Below are 12,763 nucleotides of genomic sequence, written 5' to 3'. Positions count from 1 at the left end.
TTTTTGTAAAAGGGAGCACACAATCCCTTCTTCATGCTTGAATCCTCTACCTCCCAGACAGTGAAACAATCTCTCTCTTTTTTTCCCAAAGATACCACAAACATACCCATTTATAAAGTATTTAGCATACTATCCACATACCAGAATAATGTGTCTAGGGTGCAATCATGCTGTTTTGGATGGTACCTTTCTGCAAGCTTCTTGTATTGCTGCCATGAAGAAGGAAGCAATGTAGCTCAGTGGCTGCATTGTTCATGAAGCTGATCTGCTTCAAACCAGTTCCAGCCGGTTCCAGCCACCCCACACACAGCCATGGAAACCTGTACTGCAGCACATATTGCCCAGTGTTTCCCTCTGCTTATGCCACATTATTGCAAATCTTTTCACCCCAAAAACACATTTTAAAACTTCTTTTGCAACACCGCGTCTGTAGAATCACATCTAAATAAAACCTGACAGTTTCCCTACCTTTATTTTTGCCAGCATGTTGCTGTGATCTCTGGGAAAGTCAATATTGTAATAAAGGTTTGTGACAGTACAGTATGAAATGGCTGCGGTGTCCCTAGCAGAAATAAAAATCACTGAGAAACTGTTGTGCTAAAATTATCTGCTCATATTTTTGAACATTCACCGGCAGTGCAGCCAACAGGATTAGATTTTACTTAAATGCGAAAAAAAAATTAGAAGGTGCCACAAAAAAATCTGTTTTCTTTAAAGCTGCCAGATCCCAGATCAGATGCTCGCTGTTAAACCAGTAAATCAAACTCCTTTACTACTTTTAGCCAGGAAGAGTCAGAGATTTTTATTGGGATTTATGGGATCTGACGTGCCACAGCACAGAGAATGCAGATCAGAAAATACCAGTCGTTTCTGCTGTTTTTAACCACACCCTTTAAAAGAAGCCATTTTAGAAACAAAACGTATTCTGCTAATTGTCTCGTTCTCTTTCTCCAGGGCCCAGACCTTCAATTTAGCAGTTCAGACACCCAACAGTCAGTGATCATGGGTGTGTGGGATCATTTTTTTAATTTTTTTTAACATTCCTAGTTTACCTTTTATCGCTTATGGAAAAACTACAGCAAACCTTATGCATCAATAAGAAACCAAACAGATTTTCGATTCAAACAGATGATATTACACAAATTTTCACTGACGAGACAGTTGGAAGCCTAGAAAGTTCCGTGAAAGGGATAAAGCAAGTTTCACCATGAGCTTGGATAAAGCATAAGAAAGAATGGGAAGGGGGAGGGGTGTTATCACTGCAGACGGCTTCCCAGTTTGGGCCACTGCAAATTAACTGTTTGATGTTCAATGACTCAAACTCGCAGTATTTCAACAATAACAACGTACAGTTATATCGCACCTTTATTTCTTGCAGTGGGTCAAGAAGGTGATTCAAACTGTTGAATACTTTTTCTCCCAACCACACCGCCTCGAGCTAGTTAAGGTAGTCCCGATATGTAATGAAATGGATGGGCCACACCAGCAAAATGCAAGGCACTGATGACAGCTGAGTGGCTAATCAAGTCTGCCTAATTGAAAGTCCCCTGCAGCCGCATTGAGCTCACATCTCTCGTCAGCTGATTAAAGAGTAACATTGACAGTGGTCCTTTAAATTCATTGCTCAAATTCTCTGCATTCATCTGTCTACAGGACCTGTGTTTGCAAGTAACCTCCAAGAAGAGCTTTATTTTCTTAAAAATAGTAAACAGAGATTGTACTTAAATTAATGATTATAAATGGGTTACAAATGAATACTAATTCCTTTAACTGAAGTGAACAAAAACAATACACTATCAAAGAGTATCTCTGGGTAGAATGCTCCATTTTAAGACTAAGTGCTTAAATAAAGCACTTTGGTATGTTTAACCGCTGCGATGGCCAATGGTTAAACATGCCAAATCTTCCAGCCCCCCGACCTTATTAATTATCACCTGGGTGTTTTATGCCATATTCAGTGGTGGGGAAGGCCTGGATGACTCGTAGTCTGCCATTGTGCCTGGGTGCCATATTGAAAAGGCGCACAACATCACTGACCCACTGTTGCAAAAAGGTGAAGCTCCTGAAAATGAAGGTAGAATTCTGGGAGCACTCCGAGACTGGAAGACGGACCTCCTGTGAAAGAAGATGGATCACCAGGAACAATCTGAGGCCGGAAGGTGGGCCCCTCCAGGACATCAAGTCTGGCAGGTTCACCTGCAGATGCTTCCCCCGACCTTGGTGTTCCAGGCTCCAGTGTTGCGGTCGGCCTCCATCCTGAAGTCCGTAAGCAGCCTAAGGCATCGTTCAGGTGAATCCCGACATCAGAATGCCACATTGTTCCAAACGTGTTTCACACCGGTATGTTTTCCTGCTCAGTATTGTGGAGAATCTAGCTTCGGGGGAGGAGAGGGGAGTGTTCGGGCCTTCATCTGCATCTGGTTAACGGATCGCAAAGTAGGTTCACGCTGGCCCCGAGCAGGCTTTCAGATCCACCATAGAGAGCACCAGCGGAATAGCCCACTGTAAATTCTCGCCAGCATGAAATTGATTTCTGGGTCTCCTCCCCCCGCCCCCCCCCCCCATGCCCACCATCAAACCCGCCAGCAAGAATTGGGAGAATCCCACCCCTTGTTTAATTTACACTAAAGTAAGTACATTGATCTTCAAAAAAGTTAAATATTGTGCAACATCGATGATCATATTCCTATCTAAAATTCATTTGTAAGATAGCCCTTTGATAGCGCATTTGATAGGGCTGCACGGTGGCCCAGTGGTTCACACTGCTGCCTCACAGCGCCAGGGACCCGGGTTCAATTCCCAGCTTGGGTCACTGTCTGTGTGGAGTTTGCATGTCTTCCCCGTGTTGGCGTGGGCTTCCTCCGGGTGCTCTGGTTTCCTCCCACAGTCCAAAGACGTGCTGGTGAGGTGCATTGGTCATACTAAATTCTCCCTCAGTGTACCCGATCAGGCACCGGGGTGTGGCGACTAGGGGATTTTCACAGTAACTTAATTGCAGTGTGAATGTAAGCCTACTTGTGACACTAATAAATAAACTGTAAACTTTACTTTTCATACTCATTTCACCTCTTATTATCTTACACCCTTTCCAGAATAGCAAAGCAAATGTTGAATATTATTAGTTGTACTCACTGAACTTTGTTTTGTAACTACAAAAGGTACAAGATTTTTAAAACCCAACTCTAAGAGCTCCATTAAATCTCATCCACCACATGGTCTCTTGGGACAACGTGACACTCTGGATCAGGAAAGGCTCATGAACTTCTAATTGTAGCCCAACACTGTATCGATATAACTCACAATGGTGGTGGCAGAAAAAACTCACATGGTTATAAGTGGATTGGGAGGCTAAGGAAGATGTTCAAGCCAAGGAGGTTATGTACCCATGGCTATCAGACACAACAGCTTCTACGAAGGTCCAAAGCATCTAAAATATGTATGACCTCCCATCCAAACTGCCAAAGCTCTGGTAGCACAACCATGAGCCATGGGGACAAGCACAGCAGCACACATTAAAACCACTAGCACTCCCGGAATTTCCGCTAATGAAACACCTCACTAAAGCTACAATACACGCTATCATTTGCAGTCCATATCACAAACACGCGCATGTTCCCGTCAAACAAGAAGGACAATTTTTTTTTAAACTACTGCATAGGTCAGTTTGTCTTACCATAGAATCATAGAATCATAGAAACCCTACAGTGCAGAAGGAGGCCATTCGGCCCATCGAGTCTGCACCGACCACAATCCCACCCAGGCCCTACCCCCATATCCCTACATATTTTACCCTCTCTCTAACATACACATCTCAGGACACTAAGGGGCAATTTTTAGCATGGCCAATCAACCTAACCCGCACATCTTTGGACTGTGGGAGGAAACCGGAGCACCCGGAGGACACCCACGCAGACACGAGGAGAATGTGCAAACTCCACACAGACAGTGACCCAAGCCGGGAATTGAACCCTGGTCCCTGGAGCTGTGAAGCAACAGTGCTAACCACTGTGCTACCGTGCCGCCCCCTAAAAAACATTTTCCAAACAATCTTTTAATTCCAGATTTTAATCAGTCCCAAATGGATTTCTCAGAATAAAGGCCTGTTGTACATACATTGTCCAGCAAGCCTACCCAGTCAGTCTGCAAAAATATTGATCCAGAGGCTGAAAGTGCAGGGGATAAATGCACCATGTGATATGGCACCGGGTTACAAACATAAAGAGATCCTTAGGTTTGACCCCTGACCTCAGCTGTGCTGAGTCAGGTGATCTCACCTGGGACATTTAGTTTGATGTTAAACCAAGCTCCGCTGGGCATAAATGATCCTGTGGTGTTATTTAATGTAGAGCGTTACTCCGGGTATCATGACCTATATTAAAAAAAATATATATATATATATTTACAGCTGAAAAAGCATTTCAAACTGAACACCAAGTCATTTACCTCAGTGCAGCATGTGGGAGTTTCCTGTGCACAACTTGGCTATCACAAATCCTGCGGTACAGCAGCAACTCCCCTTCAAAACATACTTCATTGTTTGTCAGAGGTGACAAAGGGTCACCCAGACTCAAACGTTGGCTCTATTCTCTCCCCACAGATGCTGTCAGACCTGCTGAGCTTTTCCAGCATTTCCTGTTTTTGTTATTGAATGGCAGAACAGGCTGGAGAAGGGGCTTTAGAGAAGAGAATCATAGAATTTCTACATGGCCGACTCCTTCTGTTACTTCTGATGTTCTCCAAGCACTTCAGAAAATCTTGAGGGTGTGAAAAGTATCATATGAATGCCGATCTTTCTTTCCTTTCAATATCATAACATTAAGGACAGGGGTGAAAACATAAAGACATCACAGTCAGGGGTCTCATATATAACCCAGAAACCTCTACTGTCAATAAGCATAGGTGAATAACAGGTGAGGAAAGGATTACAATTGAATAGCCTGATGTTGCTAACCGAGCAGGTTATAAGGAGCTTGGTTTAACATCAAACTAAATGTCCCAGGTGAGATCACCTGACTCAGCATAAAATAAGGTGACGTACAACAGTGAGCTGGTCATGAGAGATTCGCAACATTACTATGCAGCAAGAGCTGTATGTCAGGAACTCATTGAACACGACAGGCTGGATTTTCCTGGCTTCATAGGATTTGGGAGCAGGAGTTGGCCATTCAGCCCTTCAAGCCTGGTCTACCATTCGATAAGATCATGCGGATCAGACTGTGCTCCCAACTCCATTTTCCTTTCTGCCCCCTCCATAACCCTTGACTCCCTTATCGATCAGAAATCTGTCTAGCTTTGCCTTGAATGGATTCAATGACCCAGGCTCCTCTGCTTTAAGACTTTAGAGTTGGCTTTAGAAATGGCAGGTGGGATCCAGACACATGATCCCCATCCCCATTTCCACTGCTGGCAATTTTGGTCAGCGTGAGAGAAGGGGCGGAATGGGAGCCCACATGCCTTTGCCCTAACATTGTCAAGACCATTGTGAAAGTGGAGCATTTCTGAACTTTTGATGGAGGGTGGATCTTTTTTTTATTCATTTGTGGGACATGGGCGTCACTGGCTGGCCAGCATTTATTGTCCATCCAAAGTTGCCCGAAGGCAGTTGAGAGTCAACCATATTGCTGTGGCTCTGGAGTCACATATAGGCCAGATTTCCTTCTCTAAAGGACATTAGTGAACCAAATGGGTTTTTCTGACAAATCGACAAAGATTTCATGGTCATCAGTAGATTCTTAATTCCAGATATTTATTATTGAATTCAAATTCCACCATCTGTCATGGCGGGATTCGAACCCGGGTCCCCAGAACATTAGCCAAGTTCCTGGTTTAATAGTCTAGCGATAATACCATTAGGCCATCGCTTCCCCTTTCTGGTAGGCGACATGAATCACACCAGCACAAGGGGTCTTGTGAACAATGGGTGAAGCATGGTTTAGAGATAGGAACCATATGAAAGGTCAGTACAAAAGATATTGCCTATTTCACATGTCATTATGAAATGCCGTTGCAGAAGTTCTCTTTGTTTATACGACAGTGAGTGATGATAATGCTTTGATTTGAAAGCACAAGTGCCCATTAAATATAATGTGGTTGCCAGGTTGTTACTTCTGGCAATTAACAAGCTATGTTTTTCTTGACTTGATCTGACAAATCCCACCCATCTTGGAGTGCCCCTTGACCACCCCCCACCACCAACCCCCTCGCTAACTTAGCATCGCCACCTCTGAAAGCTGCTGAAAAGGCTGAGACACGAGAGAACATCATCCGCAAGCTCTCCGGGACAAGCTCAGGTAAAAAAAGTCCACCATTCTTCATAGTCCAGCTGTAGCTGTGATCTTCTCAACAGCTGAGTACTGTGCACATATGAGTCTTAAGTCATTACACCAAACGCACTGACGCACAACTGCACTCCGTAATGAGAACATCTCAGAAACTCAGAGATCAACTCCCAGTCAATGGTTACCAGTCCTCTCAAATATCACTTCCCCCACTGTCCCATTCAATGGGATGCAGCAACACACAGAGAAATTATTCTTATTAGCAACAGCTTAGACCTGCCCATCTACAGGAGACCTTCAAGACATCCCGCCGGTTAGGAAATTTGACATTAAATTGTAACAACAGCCTTTTCACATAAAGCCATACAAAGGAAGATAACTGGCAAACCATCAAGCATCATGGAAGTGGAAAATTCTTCAGAGACGCTTATCTACCACATAAGGTGCTATTCTGAACTGAACAATGTTGGCTAGCCCATTTTGAAATCCAGTTCTGATTGTGTTTTCTTCTTCATGGGATGTTTGTGTCTCTGGCTGGAGCAGCATTTATTACCCACCTCTTATTCCCTTTGAGGGGGCATTTTAGAGTCAACCACATTGTTGTGAATCTGGAATCACAAGTAGGCCAGACCAGGTAAGTAAACAAGATGGGTTTTTATGACAATCGACAGTAGTTTCATAAAAATTGAATTTTATGACAATCGACAGTCGGCTATCATTAGACTTTCAATTCCAAATTTCTTTATTTTTAACTGAATTCAAATTTCACCATCTGCCATGGTGGCATTTAAGCCCAGGTCCCCAGAGCATTACTCTGGACTTCTGGATTACTGGTCCAGTGACAATACCACTCACTACACCACTGCCTCCCCATTGCTTTCATGTTTTCCTTTAAGTTCAGCTAAGCCATCTGTTTTTCTGTTTCAAAACTTTGATAGATGGCGAGACTTTCACAAAGCTTTGAAGCTCAGCAATCTAGCCATTTGAATGGCTCTGCTCTGGAGAGTTTGTTTACACAGTTTTCCAGGGGAAGGTCAATTTGAACGCGTCGTATTTTTAAAGTATAGGCTTGCGGACCATAAAGGTACAAACAACAAAAGCTTTATTGGAAAGGTGTTTACTCTACAGGCTATTAGGATAGACTGCCTGCGCAAAAGGCCAATGACATCATCAGAACATCACGTGATTGGTTCCTTAAAATGCCTTTGTTCCAACTAGGAACAACTTGAATACACAACGAAATGCTTGGCTGCTTTATCTGTTAGTGACTTTAACTCCATTTTCATATCTGCCCATATTAACCCTTGACTCCCTTGTAGATCAGCAATCTGTCTAACTCAGCCTTGAATGATTTCAATGACCCAGCTACCTCTACTTTCTGTGGAAAAGAATTACAAAGGCCTGAGACAAGAATTTCCTCCTCACCTCCATCTTAAATGGGAGATCCTCATGTTAAATTGTGTCCCCTAGTTATAGATTCCCTTATGAAAATAAACATCCTCTCAGCAACCACCCCATCAAGCTTGCTTAAAATCATTCATGTTTCAATAAAATCACTGCTGATTCTTCTAAACTCCAATGTGTACAGGCCCAACCTGCTCAACGGGTCTCGAGAAGACAACGCCTTCACCCCAGAAATCAACTTCGTAAACCTTGTCTGAACTGCTTCCAATGCAAGTATCACATCCTTAATTAAGACCAAAACTGTACACAGTACTCTGGGTCCAATCTCACTAATGTGCTGTACTCACTGTGGCAAAAATCCTTACTTTTATACTCCATCCGCCCTGCACTGAACGCCAGGTGGCCTTCCTGTTTAACTTGCTGTAACTCTATGCTAAGGTTTTGTACAGACACCCAAATTCCTCTGCATTGCAGCATTCTGCAATTTCTCTCCATTTAACAAATATTTTGTGTTTCTTTTCTTCCTGCCAAAATGGACAATGTCACAATCACCCACATTGTACTCCATCTTCCATACATTTGCACTTAACCTATGCATATCCCTTTGCAGATTCTTTTGGCTGGGTGTTTCTGGTTTGGGATGCCTAAGGGGCCCTTTAAAAATGGTGAGCAATTTTCAGGAGTGTTTTATAAGGGCGTGGGCTAATTTGAGTTGACAGCCCATACTCAGCACTCCTGACCTGATCGGCCCCATTTTGGAGGGTGCCAGTTTGTGCCACCCAAGTTGTAAGAGTGTAGGGTATCAACTGCCTTCTAGTGTGAATATTAGGGACGGCACTGTGGGAAGCACTGCTGCCTCCCAGTGCCAGGGACCCACGTTCAATTCCGGCCTTGGGTGACTGTGTGGAGTTTGCACATTCTCTGTGTGTCTGTGTTGGTTTCTTCTGGGTGCTCTGGTTTCCTCCCATAGTCCAAAGAAGTGCAGGTTAGATGGATTAGCCATGGTAAATATGAGGGGGTTACAAGGATAAGGTGAGGCGGTGGGCCTGGGTAAGATGCTATGTCGGAGGGTCGGTGCAGAATCGATGGGCTGAATTGCCCCCCTGAACTGTGGGGATCCTATGATTCAATTAAAGTGCCACCTAAATGGAAAACTCTTTAACCTCAGTCGCCTCAGTGCCAAAACTAAACTGACCCCCTTAGGCATACATGATCTACAGTTTGTGGATGACTGCAGTGTCATTGCCCACTCAGCAGTAGATTTGCAAGCCATGCTTGGTACCTTCAATTCCACACACAAGACAATCCTTCAAAACGGAGAGAACTTGCCCCTCAAGGTGCATCACACTATGATTCCAAATGTGTGAGGCAGAGCAGAGATGGAAAGAAAAGGAAGGAAATCCTGCACTCTCAGCCCAGCTTACCTCATGCAACATTCTGCACCATGTGCTCAAATTATCTGCTGGTTGACAATCAGCCTGTACAGTATCATGAAACCCCATGGCAGACCGTCCCAAACCTGAATGGACATTGATGGGTGAATGCAATTTGGTGTGAGTGAGGCAATTTTATAATCGCTTTGATGTTACATTTAATGTCAGCCTTTAGAAATATTCTGAGTATTGAGTCAGCTGTCCAAGCACTTGAAATTTTTTTAAGTTTAGAGGTCGTAAGCAGGGAGAAGCGACAGAGAGGGAGAGAGAGGGGGAGAGAGAGGGGGAGAGAGGGGGAGAGGGGGGGGGGCAGGGGAAAGAGAGAAAAAGAGAGAGGAACAGAGAGAGGGCGGTAGGCAGAAATATGAAAATGAAAACAGACAGAAAAGACAAAATAATGAAGGGTACACAAAAAGCTGAAGAGAAAAATACATTTTGATTTTCTTGACCAGTGTATCAAGCAAGGAAAATCAAAGCACAACTTCCAATATGCAGGTGGACTGGGTAAATAATGTTGCCAGTGGACCCAAAGAAAGGGAATTCATTGAATGTTTACAGGATGGCTTTTTGGAACAGCTTGTGATGGAGCCCACGAGGGAACAGGCTATTCTGGACTTAGTGTTATGTAATGAGCCAGACGTGATAAAAGATCTTAAAGTAAGGGAACACTTAGGAAGCAGTGATCATAATATGGTAGAATTCAGTCTGCAATTTGAAAGAAGGAAGGCAGAATCAGATGTGAAGGTTCTACAGTTAAATAAAGGTAATTACAGGCGCATGAGGGAGGAACTGACAAAAATCGACTGGAAGCAGAGCCTAATGGGAAAGACAGTAGAACAGCAATGGCAGGAGTTTCTGGGAGTAATTGAGGACACAGTGCAGAGGTTCATCCCAAACAAAAGAAAGGTTATCAGAGGGGGGATTAGGCAGCCATGGCTGACAAAGGAAGTCAGGGAATGCATCAAGGCAAAAGAGAGAGCCTATAATGTGGCAAAGAGTAGTGGGAAGTCAGAAGATTGGGAAGGCTATAAAAACAAACAGAGGATAACAAAGAGAGAAATAAGGAAGGAGAGGATCAAATATGAAGGTAGGCTAGCCAGTAACATTAGGAATGATAGTAAAAGTTTCTTTAAATACATTAAAAACAAACGGGAGGCAAAAGTAGACATTGGGCCGCTCCAAAATGACGCTGGTAATCTAGTGATGGGAGACAAGGAAATAGCTGAGGAACTTAATAAGTACTTTGCGTCAGTCTTCACAGTAGAAGACATGAGTAATATCCCAACAATTCAGGAAAGTCAGGGGGCAGAGTTGAATGTGGTTGCCATCACAAAGGAGAAAGTGCTAGAGAAACTAAAAGGTCTGAAAATTGATAAATCTCCGGGCCCAGATGGGCTACATCCTAGAGTTCTAAAGGAGATAGCTGAAGAAATAGTGGAGGCGTTAGTTATGATCTTTCAAAAGTCACTGGAGTCAGGGAAAGTCCCAGAGGATTGGAAAATCGCTGTTGTAACCCCACTGTTCAAGAAGGGAACAAGAAAAAAGATGGAAAATTATAGGCCAATTAGCCTAACCTCAGTTGTTGGCAAAATTCTAGAATCCATCGTTAAGGATGAGATTTCTAAATTCTTGGAAGTGCAGGGTCGGATTAAGACAAGTCAGCATGGATTTAGTAAGGGGAGGTCGTGCCTGACAAACCTGTTAGAGTTCTTTGAAGAGATAACAAATAGGTTAGACCAAGGAGAGCCAATGGATGTTATCTATCTTGACTTCCAAAAGGCCTTTGACAAGGTGCCTCACGGGAGACTGCTGAGTAAAATAAGGGCCCATGGTATTCGAGGCAAGGTACTAACATGGATTGACGATTGGCTGTCAGACAGAAGGCAGAGAGTTGGGATAAAAGGTTCTTTCTCAGAATGGCAACCGGTGACAAGTGGTGTCCCGCAGGGTTCAGTGTTGGGGCCACAGCTGTTCTCTTTATATATTAACGATCTAGATGACGGGACTGGGAGCATTCTGGCCAAGTTTGCCGATGATACAAAGATAGGTGGAGGGGCAGGTAGTATTGAGGAGGTGGGGAGGCTGCAGAAAGATTTAGACAGTTTAGGAGAGTGGTCCAAGAAGTGGCTGATGAAATTCAACGTGGGCAAGTGCGAGGTCGTACACTTTGGAAAAAAGAATAGAGGCATGGACTATTTTCTAAACGGTGACAAAATTCATAATGCTAAAGTGCAAAGGGACTTGGGAGTCCTAGTCCAGGATTCTCTAAAGGTAAACTTGCAGGTTGAGTCCGTAATTAAGAAAGCAAATGTAATGTTGTCATTTATCTCAAGAGGCTTGGAATACAAAAGCAGGGATGTACTTCTGAGGCTTTATAAAGCACTGGTTAGGCCCCATTTGGAGTACTGTGAGCAATTTTGGGCCCCACACCTCAGGAAGGACATACTGGCACTGGAGCGGGTCCAGCGGAGATTCACACGGATGATCCCAGGAATGGTAGGCCTGACATACGATGAACGTCTGAGGATCGTGGGATTATATTCATTGGAGTTTAGGAGGTTGAGGGGAGATCTGATAGAAACTTACAAGATAATGAACGGCTTAGATAGGATGGACGTAGGGAAGTTGTTTCCATTAACAGGGGAGACTAGGACGCGGGGGCACAGCCTTAGAATAAAAGGGAGTCACTTTAGAACAGAGATGAGGAGAAATTTCTTCAGCCAGAGAGTGGTGGGTCTGTGGAATTCATTGCCACAGAGGGCTGTGGAGGCCGAGACGTTGAGCGTCTTCAAGACAGAAATTGATAAATTCTTGATTTCTCGAGGAATTAAGGGCTATGGGGAGAGAGCGGGTAAATGGAGTTGAAATCAACCATGATTGAATGGTGGAGTGGACTCGATGGGCCGAATGGCCTTACTTCCGCTCCTATGTCTTATGGTCTTATGGTCTTATGATGAAATCTGGGTCAATTGGCTCACTAATTTGCAATTGTTCTAAACATGCAAATCACATGATTGTCACAAAAGCGATAATCATTCATTCATTCATAAAGATGCAAAAGACTTCCCACAACAGCTTTTCAATAGTTTCTTAAATAAATCCATTGATTTGACCTCCATCACTATATATGGAAGTTCATGCATTAACCGCTCCACATTATGAAGAACCTTCCACATCTACAGCACCTTTGACTAGCTTGAAGATATGGGACTTGATTTTAACCCCCAAGACAGAAAGCTAAGCTTTGAATAAGAGGTGTAGCTTGTGGTGTAGCTCCCAGTTGTAATCCACTGTCATTCCTATTCCATGGTATTTTAGTAATGGCAACTTTGATGCTTGAATATTAATTGCATTAATTAATGACAAGTGGTGGACAAAGGTTTGAAAGGGTTTAAAGGTTCTGAAGCCCACAGGTTGCAACGGAAGGGTTGGCAGGCATGTGGAATGGCAAGGCAGCTTGCAAAGATAGTCTTCCCCAGAATTTCTTCAATAAATCTTTTTCCAAAAGCATGGTGGAAGATGTGTCCAGAGGCAACTCGACCAGTGCAGCCCTCACAGGCCTGTCATCAACCAATGGCACAGTCTGGATTAAAAACCTGACGCTGAAACTCTCAAGAATCATCCCCTGCCCCAAAACACTATGCAATA

The 12,763-nt window shown here is 43.7% G+C and overlaps 1 protein-coding gene across 9 annotated transcripts in view; it reads right to left on the bottom strand.

Moving 5' to 3' along the window:
• znf532 (zinc finger protein 532) overlaps positions 1-12,763 on the bottom strand; it is a 235,567-nt gene that overhangs the window by 127,873 nt on the left and 94,931 nt on the right. For 2 of the 9 annotated variants that reach the window (XM_078220005.1, XM_078220089.1), the window contains exon 1: positions 187-656. The exons of 5 other annotated variants lie outside the window; for them this stretch is intronic. In XM_078220005.1, coding sequence (XP_078076131.1) covers positions 187-256 — 70 coding nt within the window. In that variant the 5' untranslated portion in view covers positions 257-656. Of the gene's footprint in view, positions 1-141; positions 657-1,363; positions 1,466-12,763 lie in introns of those variants that run through there. 2 more of the 9 variants (XM_078220079.1, XM_078220070.1) reach the window with 2 other exon arrangements.

The sequence above is a fragment of the Mustelus asterias genome, chromosome 1 (assembly GCF_964213995.1).
Source record: "Mustelus asterias chromosome 1, sMusAst1.hap1.1, whole genome shotgun sequence".
Taxonomy (NCBI): Eukaryota; Metazoa; Chordata; class Chondrichthyes; order Carcharhiniformes; family Triakidae; genus Mustelus; species Mustelus asterias.
The sequence above is the reverse complement of the archived record's forward strand: the minus strand, read 5'-3'. Positions and strand labels throughout refer to the sequence as shown.